At 41.1% G+C, this 26764-nt stretch overlaps 1 protein-coding gene across 6 annotated transcripts in view; it reads right to left on the reverse strand.

Annotated features, from left to right (window-relative positions):
• Positions 1-1755: 1755 nt before the first annotated feature.
• Positions 1756-26764, reverse strand: part of plekhg5b (pleckstrin homology domain containing, family G (with RhoGef domain) member 5b) — a 95107-nt gene continuing 70098 nt past the window's right edge. For all 6 annotated transcript variants that reach the window (XM_061790776.1, XM_061790758.1, XM_061790766.1 and 3 more), the window contains 13 exons: positions 12942-13133; positions 11221-11394; positions 9246-9341; positions 8266-8466; positions 6993-7103; positions 6743-6892; positions 6518-6655; positions 5950-6069; positions 5740-5872; positions 4645-4760; positions 4403-4566; positions 2495-3337; positions 1756-1891 (listed from right to left, as the gene is read on the reverse strand). In XM_061790776.1, the coding sequence (XP_061646760.1) occupies positions 1882-1891; positions 2495-3337; positions 4403-4566; positions 4645-4760; positions 5740-5872; positions 5950-6069; positions 6518-6655; positions 6743-6892; positions 6993-7103; positions 8266-8466; positions 9246-9341; positions 11221-11394; positions 12942-13133 (2448 nt within the window). In that variant the 3' untranslated portion in view covers positions 1756-1881. The remainder of the gene's footprint in view (positions 1892-2494; positions 3338-4402; positions 4567-4644; positions 4761-5739; positions 5873-5949; positions 6070-6517; positions 6656-6742; positions 6893-6992; positions 7104-8265; positions 8467-9245; positions 9342-11220; positions 11395-12941; positions 13134-26764) is intronic.

A 26764-nucleotide genomic window follows, 5' to 3' on the forward strand; every position in this document is an offset into this window, starting at 1 on the left:
CGCAGTTCAGCGGCTCGTGTGGACGCAACATGCTGTAATCTGGAGATTAGCTGATATAATGAGCTGTAAATACAGCAAGGGCCGCCACGCTGCCTCGACCCACGTTTGCTCTCAGACGGTCACCTCATTTGAGTCGCAGAAGTGACCAGATGAAAGTTGTTTAATATAAGCATAAAAATCACTGCAGTCAGATCAAAGGAATTGGGACCAATTTCACCAACAGGAAGTGATGGAAAGTTGCCATTGTGGCCCACTTCCAGCTGCCCTAGCGAGTTACAGACGGCAACGTTTCGCACCAACAAAAAAAAAAAAAAAGAAAAAAAAAAGAATGTTCTTTCGCCACCTGTTGTCTGAGTCCAAAAGGTTTTAATGCGCGTTGGCTCCATTAGGGTGGATTAAACCATTAAAGCAGGGATTGCAACGCACTTCTGAATCCTTTTTTTTTTTTATTCCGTGAGACACTTTTTAACATCAGGAAACACATGATTTGGGTTGGCGGCAAATTGGTGGCCAACGAGGAAACTCATTTTAAGACTACGTCAACAAAAAAGAATCAACAAATGTTGGAAGCTCAACAATATCAACAATATCTTATTTATATTTATACATACAACATAGCAAGTACAATTACAAAGGAGCATTAGAGCCATACTGGAAAGAAAAAAAAATGAGAATCAATTCGTAATATTTCATGAATAAAATCATATTACGTGAACAAACTTGCAACGATGGGAAATGAACATGCAAGAGTCTCTCTCTAGAGACGTGATCAATTCAAGTGGAAATGACTAAATACTGTATTTATGACTTTCCCCTAAATGTGACTATTTTTTTTTAAAACATTTCCTTGTAAAATGTTTACTTTATCCTCATAATTGTTTGAATGATTTCTGATAGAATTTTTTTGTAATATGATTTCATTCCCTTAATATTTTACTTTTTTCCTGGTATTACAACTAATCTTGTGTCTTTACTTGTAGTACAGCATATATTTTTTCTCTTCTGCAAGACCTTAATACTCCTTTGTACAAAATAAATATTAAACATCACCAGAACAAAAAAGTCAATAGACAAATGCTATTTTGTTTGGAAAGCTAAGTGTTTAAGTGTGTTTTGTCTGGAGGGAAGAACTGGCGTACTTGGAATATTCAGCACCCAAACAAATTTGCTCAACCTTGCTACAAATCCAAAAACACGACCAGCAATAAAAAGCGCAGCCAAGGGACTGTCGTGTGTGTGTGTGTGTGTTTTAATACGTTGTAGTGCAGCAAAGCCCTCAGAGTTACTCGCGTTTAGGCCGTGGTCTGTGACCCCACTCCCACCTCGCTGGGCCATGAAATTAACCCAAAATAGAAACGAGAATGCCAGCAGCTAGGACAAAAAAACTGATGTACTCGTCTTTGGTTGTATGGTCCACTTTTGGTCATTGATCAGTCAAACACAAACGCAGGCACGCACGCACGCATGCACACACAAACACGCGCACAAACTTCCTTAGTGATTCTTCTTGTTTTCCTTAACAAATGTGCAATTATCTTTCCTCTTGTTGAAGCAAATCAAAAAGTCACAACAACATCCACCCTGGGTCTTGTTCAAGAGGTTGGGACACCCCGTGTCTCTTCCAGTGAAGGGACAGTCAGCGGCGCCCCCATGTGGTGCTACATCCTCCGCAAAGTGCAAGCAGTGAAAAAGTCTCTCGGCTGCCGGCTGCCCACAAGCCGGAGGAAGGGACGGGGGGGGGGGGGGGGGGGGGGGGGGGGGGGGGGCGACTGAAGGTCGGTGGTGGGGGCGTCGAGAGACAGAAACAGAGACAGAGAGAGAGAGAGAGAGAGAGAGAGAGAGAGAGAGAGAGAGAGAGAGAGAGAGAGTGCAGGTTGGTGGTTACACCTCCCTGTGGAAGTGAGAAAACCCAAAGTCAGTCAAATGTACTACAATTGATCAATCTTTCAATCTACAGTAAAAAGGTAGTGTCACTGGGCTTTCGAGTGGAATTTCAGGATGAACCTTTACAGGTGAGATTAATTTGACCTTGTTAATTCTTTTGAACATACATGTCCACCTGTTCAATATTGCAGTACTTTTGGCACACTTTTCTGTTGTCTAACAAGACACACGTTATATATTGAACCTTCAGTATTGGGACTAAACCCTGCCACAAATGGTGAAAATCTGTGAGTGACTGCTGCTCCCCTTAAAAAAGGTTTATACTGTAACTGCTACAGATGCCACAAGATGGTGGCAAAGGACTACTTTTGTCTAAATGAACCTCCTCAACTGTTCTTTGGCAGCAAAATGTCACCAAATGGTACCATATTAATACAGCTAGTATGTTAATTTTTCAGTGTATAATGGAGGAAAGGTTCCACTCAAATTTTGAAAATTTGTGAGTGCCGAAGGGCTTCACCATAGTGCATATATCTTGGAATTTCATCCGAAAACCTTTTCCTAACCTTTGGTGAGAAGTGAAGCTATCTGTGCAAACGAGGGTACTTACGATGCGGTGAGCGTAGAGTTGAGGACCAGAGTGGTGCGTATTCGATAGAGCTGTGCTAGCGTCAGTTTCTTATGCTGCTGAGCCGGCGATTTCCTCGCTCTGGGCGACGTTTCTCCCACCTCACCGCCGGCCTCCGATTCAGACTTCCTCTGAGCTTCCCTGCCTGTGACGTCAGGCCCGCCCTCGTCGAGGACGTCCCGGCGGAGGTCGATGGGGAAGCAGTCGACGCTGTTGCTCCCGAGCTCCGACAGGCTCTTGCTGTGCGCCAGCGAAGACGCGTCCATGTGCGGTGGGTTGTCGCGGTTCTGCGACGGCGGGGTTTTGTCGTGGAGACGCTGTAGGAGGTTGTCCTCGGAGCGCGATAAGACCAGAGTGGACAGCTTCTGGAGGCAGTGGAGCCTTGACCGTACATGAGCCCTCCGTCGAGGTTTGCATGGCTGGGCCACTGACAACTGCGAGCCAAGTGATGCAGAATCCTCCTCTTCCTCCACATCTTCCTCCTCCTCTGCCTCCTCAGCACCATCTTCTTCACTTTGCGGGGGCCGAAGTTCTCTGAGCAGCGACTCCGGGGATAGCGTACCGTATGCGCTGTCCATAGAGAGAGAGCGACACTGAGGATCCAGCTCCTCGCCTTCAGGATCCGCCTCCTGATTCAGCTCACAGTAAGCGCTGGAGGAGGTCCTGTGGAGACCTGCGGGCTGCTCAACTTCCGACAGGGCGGAGATGCCAGCGGCTGTGTCGGCGTGTCCCTCGAGGATAACGCTGGCAGCAGAAGGCGCTTGCGACTCAGACAGCTCGTCGACTTCCATCACTGACAATGTCTCAGTGGAACCATCCGACTGACTGAAAGTTAACAAAAGAAAAACTGTCAGGTTCACTGAAGACTACAGTAAATTGTCTGCATGTTCACAAAATCCCGTACGTTTAGCTCTATTAAAGACTAAATCAACTCCACAAATCATGTTTGTTAGAGTTTTCATTGGCTTCAATATTAAAACTGTACTTTTAGGTACATTTAAAAGTAAACTGTTTCCTCGTTTTACAAAAACATACATTACAGGTTTGACAAAAATACAGACGTTTAAGTGCACTGAATACAATTGTTTCCAATGTTTTCAAAAGCACTTTTGTTAGGTTCATTGATGACTAAATCCTCTCTAAAATGTTTTACATTAGACTAATACATCTTTGATGTTTACAAACATGTTTAGGCTCAATGAGAACTAAATTGTTCCAAATGTTTACAAAAACATACATTACATTCCAACTTTTCTTTATTTTTGGGAAAAACATATACATTATACACAGTATATTGGACTAATCTGTCTATGTATTCCCCATTCTCAACTAAAAAATACATTTTTCCGCAATACAATTTGCTGGAGACTACATTGGCACCGATGTTCACAAAAACGTATGTTAGGTTTGTTGAAGACTAAATTATCTTCAAGTTTTACAAAACACATAACAATATGTTTAGTCGCATTGAAGACTAAATTGAAGACAATATTTACAAAAACAGTTTTGTTAGGTGCACTGATGACTAAATCCTAACGAGTAATACGTCTCTGATGTTGAAACAACTAATATGTTTAGGTTCACTGAAGACTAAATCGTTTCAAATGCTTACAAAAATTTGTATGTTAGACTCTAAATTGTCTTTAATGTTTACAAACATGTACATTGGACTATTTGTGTGTCTGATGATTACAAAACAAGTATTTTTAGGTTCATTGAATACATTCTCCATTGCTAACAAAAAAAACCCAAGAGGTTTGTTGAAGAATAAATGGGCTTCTGTGTTTAATATATATATATATATAGAGAGAGAGAGAGAGAGGCTGGGTCAACCTTGTGTCACTTGGCATATCTAATGTAAACGTGTCCCTTCCATCAGTCCTCCAGTACCTTAAATTATGCTGATCTTTGTGCCTGAGACAAGGTGAGCTTGTGTTGGAGTTGCTGCTCTCATCTTCCTCTTCCTCATCCCGCTCTTCCTCCCCCTCCGTGCAACTCGTCAGAGAATTCTGCAGCCGGATCACTTCCTCGGTGCGAAGTCTCTGGAGTTGGTTCTGTCGTGTAAAATACAAGTTAGACGAAACAACGTCACCTTGCCGCTGCCTGCTGGAAGAGATGCCGACAGAGCAAACCTGGACGCTGCAGATTGCCTCCATCCAGCTTCGCCCCTGGGGGGCGCTGTTGGCTTGGAACGTGTAGGCAGCCACAGCGCTCCTGAACTCATTGAGGTAGATGACGATGAAGGAGCCTTCAGTGATGAGAGACGGCAGGATGTTATATTGTTGGATTATCATTGGGGATGGCACACTGGCCACGTACATTCTAACAAACTGTTTGATGACTCTTTTATAATACAGTATTATCCATACAAATGTAACGTAACATTGAGAATATTTCTATTCAATATCCATCCATCCATCCATCATTTATATAGTGCTTGTCCTCATTGGGGTCACAGGTGAACTGGACCCTATCCTAGCTTACTTTGGGTGAGAGGCGGGGTACACCCTGGAGTGGTTGCCAGCCAATCATACAGGACACACACAGACAAATAACCATTCACGCTCAAATTCACACCGAAGGCAGAACCACTACCTTCCCATGCTGCCTTTGATTAATTATGTTATGTATAATAAATTTAATGCTAGTAATCCCCCACTATTTGCTGGGTATAGGGACGGAGCCCTGGGAATAATTGCGGAAAAAAAAACCACACAATTTTATATTGTGATATGGATCCCCGTGGGTCTGAAATAAAGAATAAAGAGCTGCAAAATGAGCCTGGTGGGCGGCACGGGAACAACTGGTTAGCACATCTGCCTCACAGTTCTGAGGACCCGGGTTCAAATCCAGCCTTGCCTGTGTGGAGTTTGCATGTTCTCCGCGTGCCTGCATGGGTTTTTGTCCGGGTACTCCGGTTTCCTCCCACATCCCCAAAACCATACATGGTAGGTTAATTGAATACTCTAGATTGCCCGACAGCTACCCCGCACGTGTGTTGTGAGTATTCATGAAAATATTTTCTGATCGAAGCTCGATGAGCTTTACAAAGAATGATTGTGTGTTTGTATTTCATGAAATCTATGTTTATAAGAGCATATCTAGTTAAGTTTTTTCAGAGCTCACTAATTTATCTCGTTTTAAATGGTGAAGACATTTGTCATCACCCTCAGCACTGAATACCACACAACGGAGACGAGAAATCACACTCGTCGCTCGCATCTCACCTGTGTCTTTCAACTCCTTGCAGACGATGTTGTGGATGAGGAGAGGCTGCCTGATGATTTTGACCTTCTCCACTCTCTTCACGGGCTTGGTGATGAGCAACAGATCAGTGAAAAGGAAGCAGTAGACGTCCATCTATGCAGGAGACAGGGATAGTTGCATTTAAAATTAATGAGGCAGAAAGACTGAAAGCAGGAGGAAATCGGCTTTACCCGGCTATCTTTGCCCTCCTTCATCCTCAGAGCGCCCTCCAGGTGGAGCTGTCGAGTCTCCTCAGCAGACGTTCCGCTCATCGGAGCCATGAGGTCGAAGTGGTTGAACTCCTTGAGGATCTGAGTGAGAACATGTGAGTTGATTGTTTATTGTCACCAAATGCTGCACCATAGAAGATATTTACTGTAAGTCTGTTTTAATGTTGTTTATTGTTCAGTATGTCTATTTACAGTAAATGTTTTGTAATATTTGTACTCAATGTGTTATTGTAGAGTTGTAGAAAGGGTACATCGAGTACCATGAGTAAAGTGGGGTACACATAAACAGACAATTGGGACAAATTTGAGCATTTTCCTAGTGATCAAAGTCAGTAAAGACCCAATTCTAGACTTTTAACTGTATGTACAATGTACTATTACAGTACGATCGCCATTTCCCAGACCGAGCTTGACCAAGCCACTGGTTGAAGCAAGTGGTTGAGTTAAGTGTTTATATAATGTGCCTCACAAGTCATTCACCAAAAGCAAGCTTTGCTGTGCTGGGTTCTTTACAACAATCTGTCCTCACCTTTTCTACCTCCTCGCTACTGCCCTCTACTGCTTCGTAGGACTCAATGCGGGCAGAAATGGTTGCCAGCCTCTGTTGCTCCTGACGCTGTCGCATGTGTGAGTTGATGCTGTCGATGAAGCCCTCCACTGAGGCCACCTAGAGTTCAAGCGGAACACATGATTATTAGGAAGGGCGACAGGCTTACTTCAATCATAATAATGCGTGTGTAAATGTGCCTCTTACCATGCTGCCAATGACATCTCGGGCCGGCAGCTCGTCCGTCTTCTTGAGCACACTCTTCAGCAGGAGGGGATATTTGGTCAGCCGCTGGTGAGGCTTTGCCAACATGTCTGCCAACTTCAGACGGTTGCACTGCTTGTGCGTCTCAGCCCACTGTTAACAGACAAGAGACTTGTTACACACCACACATAGGAGCAAATAACATTGGCCGTGAAAAGTCCAAGACTGACAAAACAAGGTCACGTTGACTCACGGTGACGTAGGTCCTGAAGAGCTCATTGTCCCTGAGAAGCGCTCGCATGTTCTCCATGCAGATTTCTTCCTCCATGCAGTAATGGATGTACGGCTTGAACCTGGAGGCAAACTGGACACATAAACACAACAATACATTCAGTATATGCACAGTTTAGTCAGGCTAGCACTATCGCTTGATAAAGACATAGAGTAGTCCCATGCATGGAGGGGTTGTTAAATCATTAGATGAAGTGTGCTGGCTACAGTATTTAGCTTCCTATTGATTTACTCGCACTGATCACAACAGGCAGGGTATGTGCTGCATGTGGTTAAAAAAATTGCTTCCGCTCTGAGGCTGATTTTGACAGCCCTATTTTTCCATATAATTTAATGAATTTGCCCCACAGTGTGCTTAAACTGGCAGCAAAATACAGCAGTATGTCAATTCCAGTATTACTCTGGAATAGACGCGACAGTGCAGGCTATGTTGCTTGCTACTGTGCTGCCAAAACGAATAAGAACAGTGACTTGGGTCTCCTGAGGAAGAAAGCTGCTGGCGGAGAAAGATAAAAATGCACTGACATGCAGTGAATGGCCCATTCCATGTAAAGCAAAAGAGAACTAGGGGAAATAGTACACTGTGCGCTTCATTCAGCTCAATAAAAAAAAAACTCTTAAGACTGCTTAACTAGAGGGTCGCTGTGACTAGGGATGAAACCTTAACAATTTAAGGTATACTGATAAACCATATAATATTTCAAACAGTTAGTAAGCTCTATTAAGAGCGAACGAGCGGCTGGAAGACTAACTACAATATGTGTATGCGCAACAAGTTTCACGTAAATTTCTACTTTAAAATACTTTTTTCTTTTTTTTTTTTAAAACAATGTTTTTGCAGAGTTTGTGTGATTTGTTTTTGCTTAAATTTCTTTGAGTAATACCTGTATGATGATAAAACCGATAATTGTGATAATTTTGGTCGTGATATTTGTGATATGATATCTCAGTCGTGACATGTCAGTAAGACAGATGGATGGCTGTTCCATTGCATCTCTAATCCGATCACAGTGAAGCTGTCAATACAATGACATATTTGCAGCACAGTCTCAGTGAATTTTACTACGCCCACCTTTCTTTACAGTCCAGATTCAGTTTGACGAACCCAATAAATTTTATTTCTTGAACAACACTAATGTAGCAACGGTTACACACAATATTTAACTGCATCAGTGTGACTGTGAAGACGTTGCAGTGGCGCATTAGACTGGAGCCTTTTCCAAGCTCCTACCTACCGTCCTGAATGCATGCTGAAGGTCGGTGGGGTCAAGCAGCGCCCGGGCCTGCCTGGCCTTGTCTAAAAGAGGGAGCATGACCTGGTTCCAGAGGGCCGTGTGCAGACGAACAATTTCCTGGATGTTGCTGAAGAGCCGTGGGGGTTCCACCTCAGTGAGCAGGCCACTCTCCTGAAGGTTGAGCAGGCCGCACAAGAAGAGCTGCAAAGACATCAACAAAACCGTTGAGATCAATTTAGCTACTTGTGCACTTCAAAAGGCAAATTTATCGTGCCATTTATACATTTTTGCCATTTAATAGCAAAGTTCTGATCACGGAAAGTAATTATTTGAAGATGTATGTGAAGATGTGTACACTGTCATTTCGTACTTTGTAGTAAAGACAAAAAAAAAATTCTGTATTTTTTTCTGTATCAAGCTATAACACAATTGTAATAGGAAACGTGTTATCAGGCGTATTCTTCTCAAATTTATAGAGATTTGTTTCAACATCATAACGTATAGTATGCATTATAATCAAGTAGGACATACTATATTCTGTCACAGCAAGCAGCCTATATGTAGTAGAAAATATGAAAAAGGTACAATTAAATTAGCATTCCAACAAAAAAAATTTGATTTTCACACCAAATAAGACATTTCTTTAACTCAAGTAACATTTCTATTTTTTTATTTTTTTTTGCTGAGTTTAATTCCCAAGGGTGGATTTGCAACGCATGGGATTAGTCTGTGCATTTCCAGTCACATGCAGTACATTAATTATCACAAAGAGCAGAAAAGCTCGGAATGTTAGAAGTACTGTAATGTTTAATTCGAAACATTGGTCAAAATCAAACAATCTGCATCCATTTGACTGCTTAATGCTTCAGGGAGTCTTCCAGCGCAAAGGCCACATTATCTTTTACAACTTCCAATAAAAGGTGTCTATCATTGTGTGACCTTTGTGTGTCTGGGCAGTGTCTCTGTTCTGTTGGACCTACATCAGTGATGACTCTGAGTTTTTTAATGTAGGTGGCCTCGGTATGCAGCAGCTCCCATATAGCCTCTTGCTGGTGGAACTGTCTCCTTGTCAAAGTCTAAAACAAACAAACAAACAAACACACACGTGAGTCAAACAGGTCTCAGCATGAGGAGAGTGCACGCAGTGGACAATGTAAATTTACAGTAATTTATATAATCACTGCACAGGCATATTAGCAAAGCAATAAATGCTCTGTCTGGTTGTTTTGGTTAGTCATGCACTTGCGCTTGCAATCAACAGCAGGGCAATAACAGCTTGTAAAGATCCTTCTGGGAAATCGGAAGACATAAACAATAAGGAAGTACCGGTACACGTAGTGCAAACAGGGAAGCAGGACAGTGATATAGTGGTACAATTGACCCCTCCATATTCGACATTCAGCATTCTCAAATTCACCTATTGGGATTTTTTGGGGCCGGCACGGTGGACGACTGGTTAGCGCGTCTGGTTAGCGCGTCTGCCTCACAGTTCTGGAGACCGGGGTTCAAATCCCGGCCCCGCCTGTGTGGAGTTTGCATGTTCTCTCCGTGCCTGGGTGGGTTTTCTCCGGACACTCTAGTTTCCTCCCACATCCCAAAAAAACAATGCGTGGTAGGTTGATTGAGGACTCTAAATTGCCCGTAGGTGTGAATGTGAGTGCGAATGGTTGTTTGTTTCTATGTGCCCTGCGATTGGCTGGCGACCGGTTCAGGGTGTACCCCGCCTCCCGCCCGAAGATAGCTGGGATAGGCTCCAGCAGCCCGCGACCCGCGTGAGAATAAGCGGTAAAGAAAATGGATGGATGGATTTTTTTGTTTTAAATTAGGTTATCTTGCGGAAAACCCTATTCAAGTGAGATTTTTTTTTATCATGGCAAAATACTGTCTACAATAAGTTTCTAAGTATTTGAAATGCCATGAGCCTCTTCCCAGGTGTTTTCCTATAAGAGTTTGTGTTAAATCTTTGGTTTAAACTATTAATATCGAGAATTATAATCCCTTTTTGGGTGACCCTGCTGTTCAGTGGTCACACAATGATCCAAATATATTGTACAAAAGAGCAGCGGAGCAGGTCGCACATCTTCCAGCAGGGAGTTGTCTGTTTAATTGTGTAGCTGCTATGAGACTTGTGGATGTTTGCACATGTACTGTACAAAATGCTAAGGTGTGAAGGGGGAAATAAGTTGGTAAACAGGACACTATCATGCACATAACATTCTTTAAGTTTAACCGTTAGGTGAGATATGGACTTTTTGGATTTAGTTTTTCATCATGGCGCCAGCACGGTAGAGAGTGGTTTCAACATCTGCCTCACAGTTGAGAGGTCCTGGATTTGAGTCTTAGCTTATGCCCTTGTGTGGAAGTTCCAGGTTCTCCTCATACTTGCGTGGGTTTTCTCTGGGTACTCTGGCTTCCTCCCACATTCCAAAAGCATGCATGTTTGGTTAAGAGTATCAAATTGCCCATAGGTGTGAATGTGAGTATGAGTGCTTGTTTATATGTGCCCTGGGATGGACTTGTGACTGTCTCAAACCCAAACGTCAGCTGGGATAGGCTCGAGCTCAGCCTATGACCCTCAGGAATGACAAAGAAGCCCAAAGAAAATGGATAGATGGATTTATTTATTTTTTTCATGTCATGAATGTGTGCATTCTCACCAAAATGAAAAAGAATACCTACTGGTGACTAACAACCCAGGTTGAAATATTATCGTATATGGGAAGTTCCAAACAAAGGCAAAATGAAAAACAAATGGCCGCTGTTTAAAACATAACTTCCTTGGCTGAGTTAATAACAAATGTCATCAATGTTAAGAGCACAAGCCTATGTCTGAAATTGCATATTACGAATGGGTAGTAGCACTTTAAGAGCTGTGGCTCAAAATATCGTTTCGCCATGACAGACTGATTTGGTAATGGGATAGCTGTTCGACCTGTTTGGATTTGTTTGGATTACCTCAGCGTTGTCCAGCAACATCTGCCAGCTGTCCTCCAGGACCAGGTCGGGCTCCTGCTCGTCCTCCTCCTCCCAAGAGTCCTGGTGGAAGGAGAGCTGCGGTGGCACTTTGGGCAGCCCGAACAACGTGTACGAGTGTAGCTTGCTGTGGAGCTGTTCCAGTCGGTCCACTTCCTGTTGGGAACACAGTTCAACGCTGTTAAAATGGAACATGACGACGCCGGCCCCTCTTTGGAATTATGAAAACGAGTTGTGTGCAGGGAAGAACCTTCTAACAATGAGCTTCAAGGCAGGGATGTCAAATGGAAGAGGAGGAGGGGCAGGGGTCATAGATACACATTTGATCAAAAGGCTGTGTGTGGTTGGGGGCAAATTCAGAGGCGTAAAAGGTCCAGGTCCCACTGGAGGATCTCTGGCCCTGGGGAGGTTAAAGTGGCTGGACAGGGTGAATAGACACACACCAAACCCTGACAGGCGACTGACAGATAATGTCCCCCATCTGTCACGTGTGGGATGTGAACACAATGTTTACATCCAGGCTTTGCTGCAATAAAGGTTTACTACTTTTTAAGGTTGTCAAACAGTTCTATTTTCAAATCGTTTAAGCTGTCTATGCTAAATTCTAAATATCTACAAATTTGGATAAGTTATTGATTCTCATATCAACAACGGAGTTCTAGGGCCAGACCAAAAAGAAAAACATAATAAAATGAAAAGCCGTGCTGAGACCAGCAGTTGTTGTCTCTCTCTAGCGATGTGCCATACTGTAGTAGTCAGGTGTAAGATAATTAAACATTTGTTTAAAACACTTCTGGTTTCAGTTTGTCTCTCTCTCAGGAAGAGACACAATTGCATCAAACTGTTAACTCTGAGGGTGCAAGGGTGCGGATTTGTCAAACATTAACTTGATTGCTTTTGATCATTTTAAAAGATCATTTGACCACATCCTCAACAGTCATCATCCAAAAGTATACCTGTCTGCTCGTAATATGACAACTCTATTCTCACAAAATTACTGCTTTATCCTTGAAATATTTAAACTTTATTCCAGTAGCACCAAGAGATGAGATGCTCTGAACTCTTTACTGTATTTACTATATTTATCATACTCAGAATTTATTACTCGTAATACTCATGTACCACCAACAAAGCATTGTGAAAATTGGAACAGTTTTCACATAGTTTTAGCTAGCTAGAATGAAAAATGTGATCAAAAGCAAAAGGTACAGGTAAAGAAACACCTTGTAATATGATGCACAACAGCAGTATTAGTATTAATAATACTATTTTTCATGGTAATACATTTTTACACATCAAAATGAGTTCAAATTAAAATAAAGGCTGTAATTTTAACTGATTAACACAACGGCCTATAACTGTTAAAATAACTGTGATAGAGAAAATAACTAGTGTGAATGTTTCCATTTTTAACATAAGGAGAAGCAGTGTGGAACATTGCCTCTGACAACTCATTTCCAAAGGTCCTTGCAGGAAAATATCTGACCCAACAAGATTTGAGGGGAAATGATCTCACCACCCGCACCTCCTCCCACTGTTGCTTTACTACCGTTTTGTTGTAATGTTCTCTCTTCAGTACTTCTGGCCAACAAGTCACTAAAGCCAAACAGGAAGTTGTCACGTGCTTACCTCGTTCTGTTATTTTTTAAAGTTGTGGCTAACAAGACGCTGCTATTAGACGAAGAAGAAGCCATTGGGCTTACCTTGCCGAAGGATGCCGCGGCGGCGTTGGAACTGAAGAAACCACTGAAGCGGCTGGCGGCTCGGTTCTTCCAGCTGTCAGGACCGGAGCCGATGCCAGGGAGCGAGCCACCCATTTGCCCAAGCGTATCCGGTGTGGGAATGTTTGTCTCTCCCAGAAACTCAGTCATGTTCTTCCTCCGCCGGGACTGACCCTGCAGGAGTAGAGAGGACAAAATTTAGCAAGGAGAAACTCAACGAAGCACATCATTTGACAACGAAAACCGCATATGTTCACTGATTGACAATTTACACAAAAACAGGTGGCTCTTCATTAGTTATCAATGTAAACTTGTTTTACCTGGCTACCCATCGTTACAAGCTGAGAGACGCATGAACAACTCCTAAGTATCTGTTCACCATCGTATGCCATCATTCGAAATAGCAAATATACTGTATGTACATTCAGGCCTAATTGAACATTTCAAGACATTAAGCATACAACATGATGGAAAGAAACATTTACTTTTTTAGTGCTGATTCCATCCAGGAACAGTTGCAGTGTTGCATTTTTATAAAATATGGTTATCTGAAACAGTACATGGTGGTCATAGGATAGCTATGACAAATGAAAATGAAAGAAGTATCAGTGAGTTCCTCATTTCCTGGGAAAACAGAAAAGTTCCAGGTGGCTCAATGGAAAGAGGGAACTACACAAAGGGGGGGACACAAACAGGAAGTCATCAGGGGAATTTGGCAACAGATATGACATCAGCAGGACCATTAAAGCAGTCAGACATAAACAGGAGAGGGAAGGACGGCCACTTCCTCACAGTGAATGCTCATTACATCACAGAAAGGTTGCTCCATTCCAAGACTGACCACTGACACCCCCCACTACCACCATTGTTACCCTGTCAGCATGCCCCGCTGTACACCCTTCACTTCACGAGTACCAACAAAGTAAACAAACAGGGGCCACAGTCGTATCTGAGGAAGCACTTGTTTTTTAACACCGCACTGTCAGTGATGAGGAATCTGCCGGTGGGGGGTAAGCAAGAGAAATCCCCCCCACCCCACCTTCAAATTCAGTACCCAGGAACTCGCATTCCAGGACATTGACACCGGCAATGGAACAACGTCGACAATTCCAAACGAATTCCTTTGCAGACACAAACAAACACCAGCGACGAGTAGGTGCTCAAAGCTGATTGGCTGAAAGGTTATGGTCAGACCCACGAGCGGCTCTGTGCATTAACCAACTGAGGTTTCAAGACCATGACCAATATCACTGGGGTCTAGTCTTTATGCAAGACAATTGTTAAATGGAGAATGATAAAAACGATATTGGTTTGGCTGTGTGTTTACAAGAAAATGACAAAAACAACAAACTATTATTCAGTCAGAATAATAAGTTTCATCAGTGAAAACAGAATAATTACATTTAACACAAGTGTTAAATCACTTATCAAAATTGAATTGCCAAAACAACCAATTACTTACCAAAGTAAGCATTCCTTCATAATGAATGATTAAGAGTATTCATGAGATAATGATGCAGAGCATTCAAAAATACTTTTGATATAATATACTGTACAACATCATGTCATTGAGTATTTTTTTCGCCAGTAGCTGGTTCCTCTGCCATCAATAAAAACCGGTGAATGTACAGTGGCATCATCTGTATTGTAAGTGACTTAATCGTATCGTGTTTTACAATTTATGGTGTCATTTCATTGCGAGAAAACACTGGATTCCATTCCATTTACACAATTTTAACTAAGAGCACCTAAAACTATGAACACGCTATGAACAGCTTGAAAGACAAGAAATAAAAGACATCTCCTTGAGAGGGAAATGGTGTTTTTTTTGTTTTTGTTTTTGGTAGGTAATATCCAGGCCAACAGACCAAGGACACAACTGTAAGGAAGAGCGGAGTCTGCAGGTACTAACAGGGCACGACACGACATCTACGGTTACAGTATACAAAAACTGTCTAAAAAAAAAAAAAAAAAACGTCACCCCACTTCACTCTGAACTTCTTTCATTTTGTCTGGAGAAAAAGCAAAGACTTGACAAAGTGAAGATGAAAACCCTTCTTTATCATTTGTTTGAATAAACCAAGTCCCAACAACCTTGGCATGTCAAAAAGGTAATGTAGACCTCAATTTGGTTAGGATTCATGCCTTAACCAATGACAAATTACGGAAAATAAGAATACTGAAACGCATGAAATCATTTGGATTATTATGCTGCTGTTCTTCTTGCCTGACAGTTAAACTAAATACAATCTATTGATTTCCTATGGGTTCAGAGTTCACACTTGAGTTTCAGATAACTATGCAAACAAAGGTTTTTTTTTTTAAACGAAAAATGACATTCAGGAAGTTGTAATTAGCTTCCTTCTACACTCACCATTGAAGCCAGAGGCATGTCAAAAGTAACAAATACCATGCTGGTCTCTAATATGGACTCAGGGATCGCAGCCCATTCTGGAATCAGCTTCCGCTCTCTTTAGTTTTCCCTTTTTAAACACTGTCCTGCATCCAGTTAGCTCGCCACGCTTGTCTACCTGAAGGGTTAAGGTCCAGGACCTGGTTGGAGTGGCCGCAATGCTGTTCCTAAGAGGATTTTTTTCTCTCTCCTGAAAATAGGGACACGCAGGCAGCGTTGCGAAGATCTTCACTGCTTGCATATCATGCGGACACTGGCCTGAAGTCATAGCAACCAGGAGAATCCTGCCTCATTGTGTTGGTCAGGAAAGAGGAGGGAAGGCAGCACCACACCACCCACTCAAATCAAGAGCGTCATTTGAATATTTGGAGGCAGAGCTTCAAGGCAACAACTTGTATTGCTATTGTACAAACAATGATGACACCAACTTCCATTTTAAACCTAATTCTTGAGTACTGGATGTGCATCTTTACAGCATCATGTCGACCGAAGATGCATCCTGAAGTGGCTGTTTGATGTTTGCATGATAACTGCCTGATTAGATTATTCAAGGATTCTTCCGCTAAAATCTTTCTTTATCTTTTGATGTACCATTGAAACCCCTGCAATTCCAACATCATATTTAATAATGCTGTAATACAATTTGTTGGAAAAAGATTCTCAGCAGTTGTGTGTTCAGGGGAGAATTCGAGAAATATTTAATATTCAGTCACCTCCAAAAGTATTGGAACGGCAAGGTCAATTCCTTTGATATTGTTGTAGACTGAAGTCATTTGGATTTCAGATCAAAAGATGAATATGAGACAAAACTTCAGAATTCCAGCTTTTATTTCATGGTATTTACATCTAGATGTGTTAACTCAGGACAGAGCACCTTTTGTTTGAAGCCACCCACTTTTCAAGGGAGCAAAAGTATTGGAACAGACATTGTTAAATTAACGTAAAGTGAATAACATTTCATATTTGGTGACATAACCCTTACTTGCAATAACTGCATCAACCCTGCAACCCACTGACTTCACCAGACTGTTGCATTCTTCATTTGAAATGCTTTTCCAGGCCTTTACTGTAGTCTCTTTCAGTTCTTGTTTGTTTCAGTCTTCTCTTCAGGAGGTAAAATGCATGCTCTATTGGGTTAAGGTCCGGTGATTAACTTGGCCAGTCTGAGACATTCCACTTTTCCCCCTTGAATAAGTCCTTTGTTGTATTGGCAGTGTGTTTTTGCGTACACGATGAAGTTTCTCTCGATTAGTTTGGATACATTTTTCTGTAAATACATTCATTTTCCGTAGCCCCTACCCTCACTAGGGTTGCGGGCGTGCTGGAGCCTATCCCAGCTATTGTCGGGCGAGGCAGGGTACACCCTGGACTGGTCGCCAGCCAATCGCAGGGCACATATAAACAAACAACCATTCACACTCACATTCACACCTACAGGAAATTTAGACTCTTCAATTAATCTACCATGCATGTTTTTGGGATGTGGGAGGAAACCGGAGTACCCGGAGAAAACCCACACAGGCAGGGGGAGAACATGCAAACTCCACACAGGTGAGGCCGGATTTGAACTGTGAAGTAGATGTGCTAACCAGTCGAACACCGTGCCTCCATTTTTGTAAATTGCCATACAAAATGGTTGTGTATACTTCAGAATTCATTCTGCTGCTACCATCATGAGCTACATATTCAATAAAGACAAGTGAGCCTGTTCCAGAAGCAGCCATGCAAGGCCAAGCCATGACATTACCTCCACCATGCTTCACAGATGAGCGTGTGTGTTTTGGATCATAAGCAGATCCTTTCATTTTCCATACTTTGGCCTGTCCATCACTTTGGTAGAGGTTAATCCTGGTCTCATTAGTTCATAAAACTTTGTTCCAAAACATTTGTGGCGCATCTCTGTACTTCTTTGCAAAATCCAATCTGGGCTTCCGTTTCTTTTTGCTGATGAGTGGTTTACATGTTGTGGTATGGCCTGTATATTTCTTCACTTGAAGTCTTCGAACAGTGGATTGTGATACCTTCACCCCTGCCCTGTGGAGGTTGGCAGACTGCTGTCTTTGGGTGTTTCTTCACATCTCTCACAATGTTTCTGTCATCAACTGCTGTTGATACCCTTGGCCAACCTGTTTGATGTCTGTTGCTCAGTACACCAGTAGTTTCTCTCTTTTTCAGGACATTCCGAACATTTGTATTGGCTGTGCACAATGTTTGTGCAATAGCTCTGATCGATTTTCCCTCTTCTCTCAGCTTCAAAATGGTTTGCTTTTCTCCCATAGACAGCTCTCTGGTCTTCATGTTTGCTTAACAGCAAATGCAGTTTTCACATGTGAAACCCAAAGCCAAAAACAAGCATCTAATGTTTAAGCAATCAATCTAAAAGGCAACCTCCTGAGCAACAAGAAACACCCATCAGTCACGTTCCAATACGCTCGCTCACTTGAAAAATGGGTGGGTTTAAACAAAAGGTGCTTTGTCCTGAGTTGTTTTACACATCTAAATGTAAATACCACGAAATAAAAGCTGGAATTCTGAACCTTTGTCTCAAACCCAAATGTTTGCAGTATACGACAAAAGAAAAAAGGAATTGATCTTGCCGTTCCAATACTTTTGGAGGGCACTGTTTGTTTATGTTTTGTCGAAGAATGTTAAAATGCTACTCAAATCATTGCCTGTACACGTGTCATGAGGTCTAAAGTTCGACCCGGGAAAAGATTATTTCCATTTTCTCTATATCCTTGCAATTATTTCAAAATATAAACCAATCAAATAACTCCACAATTCTCAGGTGTTGTTCACCTGGCTAAGGTCCCTTTTCCATTGTATCGGTTCGACCCCAACCAGCCTGGTTCCACCCTGTGTGCTCGCCGTAACTGTACCTTCAAGCATGACCAGGTGCATGCAGTGAAACCTGTCAGGCCTGCCTCAGGTCAGTGACGTTACAAGCCCCACACACAGCCACAAAGCTTCCATTTACAGTTGGAAAGCTGAGGGGGGAACTTCCAGGTTAATTATATCAAACCTTGCTCTCACCCTTATCTTATCATGGCCATTTGTGGCAGTAACCTTGGCTGAGAAACGTGAAAATCTTTACACTGGAGAGGCTTGTATGGTAATAAACAAAGGGATAGCCCAATAACAATTCTCCTTGAGCAGACAGGTTTGATTAACGATGGGAAAACACTGCGACCTTCCTGAAAGTTTCAAAGCACACACTCGACACTGGCTCAACCTGCACAAAACGTCATGTGTGCATAACCAGGAAATGGATTTGAAGACAAACCCCCTGCTGTGAACACATGCTTCAAATTGAAGAGGTGACACAAACTTACATAGCATTAGAAAAAAATATTGGGTTAGTCTGACTGAAAATGAAGTTTAAAGATGCATGCAAAAATGTCCCATCGTTGATCTAAAACACAATGTCCCATCGTTGAGCTAAAACACAATGTGTTTAGAAATGGATTTATTGAAGCATGTAAACATCAAGAACAAGACTGGTCCTGATCCCCACACAATTTCAGACTGCAAAGTAGACTACAAGAACCTGGTAGATCAGCAATAACATCAGTCTTTATTCAAGACACTTCTCGAAACAGATCATGTACGTCATTTGTAACAGACTTAAAGTGCACAGTATATAACTAATGTACATAACACTGTCCAAATAACCCCTTTCACTCAGACATCCAAACAAGATATACAGGATATACAGCAGAGTGCAAGTAGAATTTCTGCTTGAGAGTGTATTATCAGCATAATAAATAAAATAAAAATAATGTAATATTGTTGATTTTGTAGTACAGATGTAGAGATGAACAAAAAAAAATATTTACACAAATTAAATAATGGGAAAAATGTCCGTTTTTGGAGATGCAATTTTTATTTAATTTTATTTTTAAGGGGACTCCAAGTGGAGACGTTTTTCATAACGATCATGTTATTGGTCCCGTCTTAAACTCTTGTTCTGTTGCATATGTGCAGGTCAAGATAATGAGCTTGATCACATTTCGCCAGGGAAGTGCACATTTACTGTGGCCTGTGGCGAAACAGTTGAATTCTCAACTCAAGTATATGCCATATTCAGATTAGCGCTTGGATTAATCCCAGAAAGACTGGTAACTGATGGGTATGTGCGTAGTTCCATTGATATTTCTCTAGCTAAGTGCATGTTGACTGTGGCCAGTGGAGAAACAGGACTGATATTCTCGATTCAAATAGAGTATATGCCAGAATCAAATTGGTTCTTGGATAAACGCGCGAAGAGGAGCAAATGATGGGCACATGTGACGTGACATTGCTGACTACTGGGTTGGCATTTTTGAAGGACTGTGTAAACAGGTTTTGACAATGTCATCTGGAGGCGAAACTTCTCAAAAAGGCAATGAGATAGCACTTTTTGAATTTCTTGTGTAAAGATACCTACTGGTAATTGAATCTTTAAACGACACGTCGGGCAAGGCTCAAAGCCGCTCACCTGACAGTCAGTTGCTTGGTTAACTTCCGGCGGAGATGAATCTGGGATCTCCACTTGAAGAAGGTCCCAGCTGTGCCATGACGACAAGCGGCCAAAGCGCACCATTTGATCACACAAAAAATGTATTTAATTCCCCCAGGGTGACAAGGCTCAGATGAGTAGTAGTTCCAAACAGAGACTGTAGCCTGCCTTAACGCAACCTGATCCTGCAGGTACGAAGTGCTACAGGGCGAAGGTCACACACGCAAACGGTCATCTCCACCTAAGGGCGTCAGGAGATCTCTTTTGTTCCATAGAACACACACAAAACACTACCAAACACACACACTTTTGCTGCTCCACCCACAACAACACACGAGTATATTAGACTAAAATAGATCTTTGCAGGTGCAATTCAGCTATTAGAAAGGTAAAAGCCCTTTTGGAAAGCAACTGAATCGTTTTATTGTAAATGGTTGACAAAACTGACTCTTTTCACTTAATAACATCTGCTAGATCGACATGTTTTGTTTTAAACAGGCTTAAAAAATCCTTTTTAAAACAACATTCAATTAAAATAGTTTTAGGATCTCTTAACTAAGGGTATGCTTACACAACAACAACCAAAACAGGAATGTCTCGTACTGTAAATGTATTTTTAAAATAATTTTACTTACAAGCGCCAACATTGTCAAAACGATCCTAGAAAAATGATTGAAAACACTTATACACCTGCAAAGCGATAGTACTCTGTAACATCAATAACAGGCCTAATCCAAAACAGCTATTTGAATGGACTTCATGTGTGTGTCTATCTGTTTAAAATTGGACAAAAATATTTTTCTTACTTTTGCCATTGCCATGAGGGGTGAAAAAGGTGCAAAATGGTAATACTTTAAGTATGTCTTATCATCTCCCTCAGTGATACTTGTCACGCTATTAACAAACTGTATTGACTCTATTAAGAGCATCTCAATCGAGAGTGAGTCAAATCAAATGTAGCTATGACGACACGTGACCGCCACTCAGTTAGTCTTTGACATGCAAAACCACACCGTGCTAGCCAACAAGCAACCCAACCCTCCAATTGTAAAAATTGTGAGCCATCAGAGAGGTCTGATAGTAGGTGTTGAGCTCTACAGAAACAACATGAAGAGGATTCAAGTGTCAACTGCACAGTTTGGAAAAGAGAAAGTCAATGAAGACAATGGCTTTACACACAAAGAAAAAGAAATAAAAAAAGAATACAATATGACCAAGAATAGAGTGCATGAATACATGCTTTCGTTTGACACACCCGTCAATGTCTTATCACTCTTGTGAACTTTACACAGTCCTGAAGGATTTGGGGGTCTTTTGTAAAAGTAGTATTTTCACAGTGCAGAAATAATTATGAGGTAATGGTAACCACCTCCAATGTCAGTACAGTAAAACTACAGTGGTGTTTAACTGCAACCAAAAAGGGTAGTTTTATAGAGCCTCAATCAATTTAAACAGATGTTTTATAGAGCCTCAATCAATTTAAACAGATACTTCAGATTTTTTTTTCTAAACAATGAGAAAAACCTACACTTTTTTTTGGGGGGGGGGGATTTCTTTTGGAATGCCTCAATGTTCTTGCTGGCCCCTTGACAGTTCCTATTTTATGGACTTGGTGGAGTGTGACATTGTCAACGTTGACACTTACATTTTATAAAGGGGACAAACTACCAAAAGAATAAGTGCTTACCGCAAGTCACAAGGTTTCAAAGTGCTTAGCTCACTTTATAGAGTGTAATACTTGCACTTTCCCGTCTTGATAAAAAGACAAGTCACGGCCTGAAATGTGCACGCTTGTGTCGAAAGCTCTCGTAAAACAGAAACAAATGGCAGAGTTCTTTGTTTTCCCCACTGTTTTAGATATTATACTTGCCATACAATAATACATAAGTCAAGTGTATTTACTGAAGTCAAGTAAGCGATGTGACACAGACTCTTTAATTTTGTGCAATTATGTGACTGCATCACTCCAATTAACTGTACAGGCAAACATCATGAAATGGATATACAACCTCGTCCCTTTTGGGGTACTGAAAAACTATACCGAGAACATAAAAGCATGTTTATTTTGTGGTACTAGAGAGGAAAATGAGACAATATTACATTCCAGAAAGGCTGAAGTTTGTACAAAATATGGAAACAGACAGTAAGAGCCAGCCTGCGTAAGCATGGAAAGAAAGGTATAGTAAATGTGGCTCGTGAATTCCCCCCACGCCACAGACATGCACATAATCACCCCTTGTGGTTTTCACTGTGTAGACACTTTAAAGATGTTGATTTAGTGCCAGCAAATCATTAACTAAGGTCGTGCGTAAATGTGGCAAACATACATTTGCTTGCTAGCCGCGCTTATGTGAGTTTGAGCTACAAAGTCATTAGATTCAGCTAATGTTTATTGGATCTCTAAGCTCAGATGGCTGGGTGCTCCGTACAGATTTAAATAATAGGAATATTATAGGACCAACTCTTTCCTGATTACAATGGTAGTGTGTTAAGATTTTAAATGGTGCTTAAAGTAGTTGGTATCATAATTAAAGGATGAACAATTATCTTCTTCTGGAAAGGCAGACCATCCGATACAGCAAAGTAATCTGTTCTGGGGCATACTTTTGCAATCAGAAAACTTATTAACGGTAGAGGCAATTTTCATTGTAATACACAAAAAAAGACAATCACCCATAACACTTTGATAACAGAGGTTCCATTGTTAGCATTTAAATTTTTTTTATTTATTGTGTCTATTAGAATTATAATTAGGCAGTATTCTAATATTAGTGAGGATAAGCGGTACAGAAAATGGATGGATGGATGGATAAACCCAGCGAGGCAGCCAAATACGACTGGACGGGAAAATCAGGGGAAAATATACAGTCGACAATTCAGAACCGCGCAACTGGTAATTGACCCTCGCACACATACCAAATCGCTCCAACAGAATTGTGTTCTTATTGCGATACAACGTTTTGCGTAGCAACACAACGAGATTTCCCAAAATGCGAGCCTGTCAAAATGCTGAGTCTGGTTGGAATGGTACAATGCACCAAGAATTTTGAAAATTAAATGATTGATTCAAGAGAAATTTAGTTTTTTTGTGCGGGGAGAATAATTTGCTTTTTGAGGAACATTTTTGTGTGATATCACCGATAGAAAATCTGGTCAAAAATTCCTTCAAATTAGAGGAAAACAGTATGACTTGATTATTTCTTAACATATCTCTTCAACCTCTTCTCTGATTGGCTGACAAGTTTCAGTTAATAATATACACCAATAGCTCGTACAGGACGAAATTCAGAGGGGTTTTTCAAGTTGAGGCCTCAAAATTACTGTGACGTGTCAAATGGTGTCCCTTGCCCTAAAAACTCAACTTAAATAGCACTAATGCAAAATTTTTCGTGAGAAGAGCAGAGTGGGCAGTAAAATAGGTAATGTTCTTTAGTAATCAATAGTTTTTCTCCTAATTTTTTCTTTTATGGAAGATTTTAAAAGGTATTTGAAGTGCTCTTTCCATGGTTTTTTATTTTATTTTATTTTTTTAAATTCCACAATGATGGCGGTCACATTGCTATTTTGAGGCGCACATACACTACTCTATTTTTTAGAGAACATCAAACAACATGGCACAAATGTCAAGGAGGCTATATTTGTGGCCGTGATGTGCAAAACACAACAGCAAACAACTAAACACAATGGCAAATTAAAAAACATAACAGGAAATAATTAATTACAACAAATAACTAAACATCCATCCATCCATTTTCTGAGCCGCTTCTCCTCACTAGGGTCGCGGGCGTGCTGGAGCCTATCCCAGCTGTCATCGGGCAGGAGGCGGGGTACACCCTGAACTGGTTGCCAGCCAATCGCAGGGCACATACAAACAAATAGCCAGTCGCACTCACAGTCACACCTACGGGCAACTTAGAGTCTCCAATTAATGCCTGTTTTTGGGATGTGGGAGGAAACCGGAATGCCCGGAGAAAACCCACGCAGGCACGGGGAGAACATGCAAACTCCACACAGGCGGGGCTGGGGATTGAACCCAGGTCCTCAGAACTGTGAGGCTGACGCTCTAACCAGTCGTCCACCGTGCCGCCAAATAACTAAACAGCAAATTAAAAAAACAACAAATAACTAATCAAAACAACTAATAACTAATCACAACAACAAACAACTAAACACAACAGCAAATGAAAAATCACAACCGCAAAAGAAAAAACTAAATGAAATTAAGCTACCGAAAAGGTAGGTACTGGTGGGGGTGATAAGACTCATCGCTGATTGGACGAACCCACAGGAAGAGGTAGGTAGTGGTGGAGGAGATATGACTCATCACTTTCTAACATTGATAGCCAAAGGCCAGGCTATCTACCCACCCATCTATTTATATTTTACAAGCTCTCAAAAGCACCACTCATAAAAGACCTACCAATTATTTAAAAAAAATAGATCGAGTTTGACATGTTAAAAACTGCACAGGGTGTGGCAAATACAAAAAACATGCACACAACTTTGGTTGAGGTTACACCAACAGTAAGTCAGATGTAGCACAATATTGCGTACGAGACTGTACAACTGATAATGCTCTTTCTACAATCACAATTAATAAAAAGACTAAGGGTCTATTTACATATTATTGAGTTGTTGTTTTTTCTGCTGTTGCCATAAACGAATGCGCATTACCGTAATTTATCATGTATAATGCATACTCATGTATAATACGGAGCCCCAAAGTTGACCTCAAATTCTGGAAAACCCTTCTACCTATGTATAATGCATTTTTACAATGCATTATACTTTGTTTCTACCCATATGATCAAAACATGAAGTATTATCTGTATTTTTTTAGTTTTTTTCAAATAATTATTCTGAAGTAAAGGAGTTTATTTGAACACGTAATTATTTTTATTTACTTGCTCTTATTTTGAAATTCACAGCCCTACTTTTATTTAGTAAATGAGAACGCAAACAGTTATGCTCATATGTTTGATTACCCGGGCAGAATTTGTAAAATGTGTAAAATTATTTAAAAGAAAACATGAAAGACCAGGCGAATCACATTTAATTTTATTTTAATGGGATTCAAATTAAACTGTCAATTATTTCAGAAAAGCATTATCATTAACCATAAAGAAATAAATTATATTTGTTGTTCAGTCATCAGTCGTATTTTAAAAAAAAACATCTCACAAATTCTGCCTGGGTATGTAAACTTATGAGCACAATTGCACATATAAGCAGTCATATGTACCCCTGTCATATTGGAATGAAAGCGTAGGCTACACCTTTTTTATAACCTTTAGGTGGCATACTAGAATGAAAGTGTACAACTTTTTCATAACCTTTAGAGGGCGGTGGCATATTGGAATGAAAGTGTACAGCTTTTTCATAACCTCTAGATGGCGACATACATTTCTAAAACGTGAAAGTTTTTTTCATTTTCCCCTATACGTATGTATAATGCGCACTATTGACAATTTAGTTGGGGGGGGGGGGAAATGCGCATTATACATGAGAAATTACGGTACTTAAATATCGTCACTGTCAGGTGGAAACACCGTATGTACAAATTCGGTCAATTTTATATTTTCTCCACAAACTGATGCTATTGGTCTGATCCTACATTGTCTGTTATTTTTATGCATCATTAACCAATATGAAGTGTTGAAAAAAGCTTGACAACAAATCTATTAACGCTCTTGAATGCTTAACTATCCGAGTCCCTTTTTCCTCATTGTGTGGGAGCCATGTGGCATAAATTTGCCTCAAAATTTAAAGTCTGGATGTTTTTTTAGACAATAACAAGTGAAAATACAATACACACATTGCAGCGGTCACTGCTCCGGCACTAAATAGTTAGGTTAGGCACAATTAAGTAAGCCTGCGTTTTTAAAAATATAATGATCACCCACTTTGTCAGGTCATTGTTTTATTTATTGCATCAGTCATGGCTCTAAGACACTTAAAAGAAAGAGTTTGTGAATATGATAGTCTTTATGACTCAACAATAAGACCCCGAACTGGTCGCCAGCCAATCGGAGGGCACACATATAAACAAACAACCATTCGCACACACATTCACACCTACGGGCAATTTAGAGTCTTCAATCAACCTACCACGCATGTTTTTGGGGTGTGGGAGGAAACCAGAGTGCCCGGAGAAAACCCATGCAGGCACGAGGAGAACATGCAAACTCCACACAGAACTGTGAGGCAGATGTGCTAACCAGTCACCCACCGTGCCGCCGACTTGGGTTATCTTTGTCTGATATATGACATATGTTTGATGATCAGTGTGGAAAATATTGGGGGGGGGGGGAATAATAATAAAAAAAAATGAAGAATTTGAGAAGGGGGCAAATACTTTTTCACGACACTGTATATTGCAGTGTTTTTAGTTGTTCTTACAGGTAACAGGGTAATTTCAACATCTGTCACTCTACGTTAAAACAACTCTTGACTGGATGACTCGCTGTCATGTAATCAATGACTATCCAACAGTTAACAGACACAATAACAATGACATATCCCATGATGCATGCACCAAGAGGTGTGACGCAACATAGCTCAAAAACACTTCCTTAGCAACCTAGGAGTTTGTTATTTGCGTGTGCCTTTGATGACTACCTTTCCAGAACTGTCGCTACAGCTGTTAGGGAAATACTACACCGTTTTTCCTCGCCCAAAGCAACACTGACGTCAGCACCTGCGTACACCTTGTTCATCTCATGGAGGACAGGAAGGACTTGCAGCGGGTGATAGGAGGTACAACTACCCACCTTCAAGGATGCCTACACTGACAGATTAATCCGAAAAGCCAAGGGAATCATAAAGGACCCCTCTCACCCCAGACACTCACTTTTCTTCCGCCACCCCTCTAGAAACCACCATTGGACATTGAAG

Source organism: Phyllopteryx taeniolatus, chromosome 1 (genome assembly GCF_024500385.1).
Source record: "Phyllopteryx taeniolatus isolate TA_2022b chromosome 1, UOR_Ptae_1.2, whole genome shotgun sequence".
In the NCBI taxonomy this organism is placed as follows: Eukaryota; Metazoa; Chordata; class Actinopteri; order Syngnathiformes; family Syngnathidae; genus Phyllopteryx; species Phyllopteryx taeniolatus.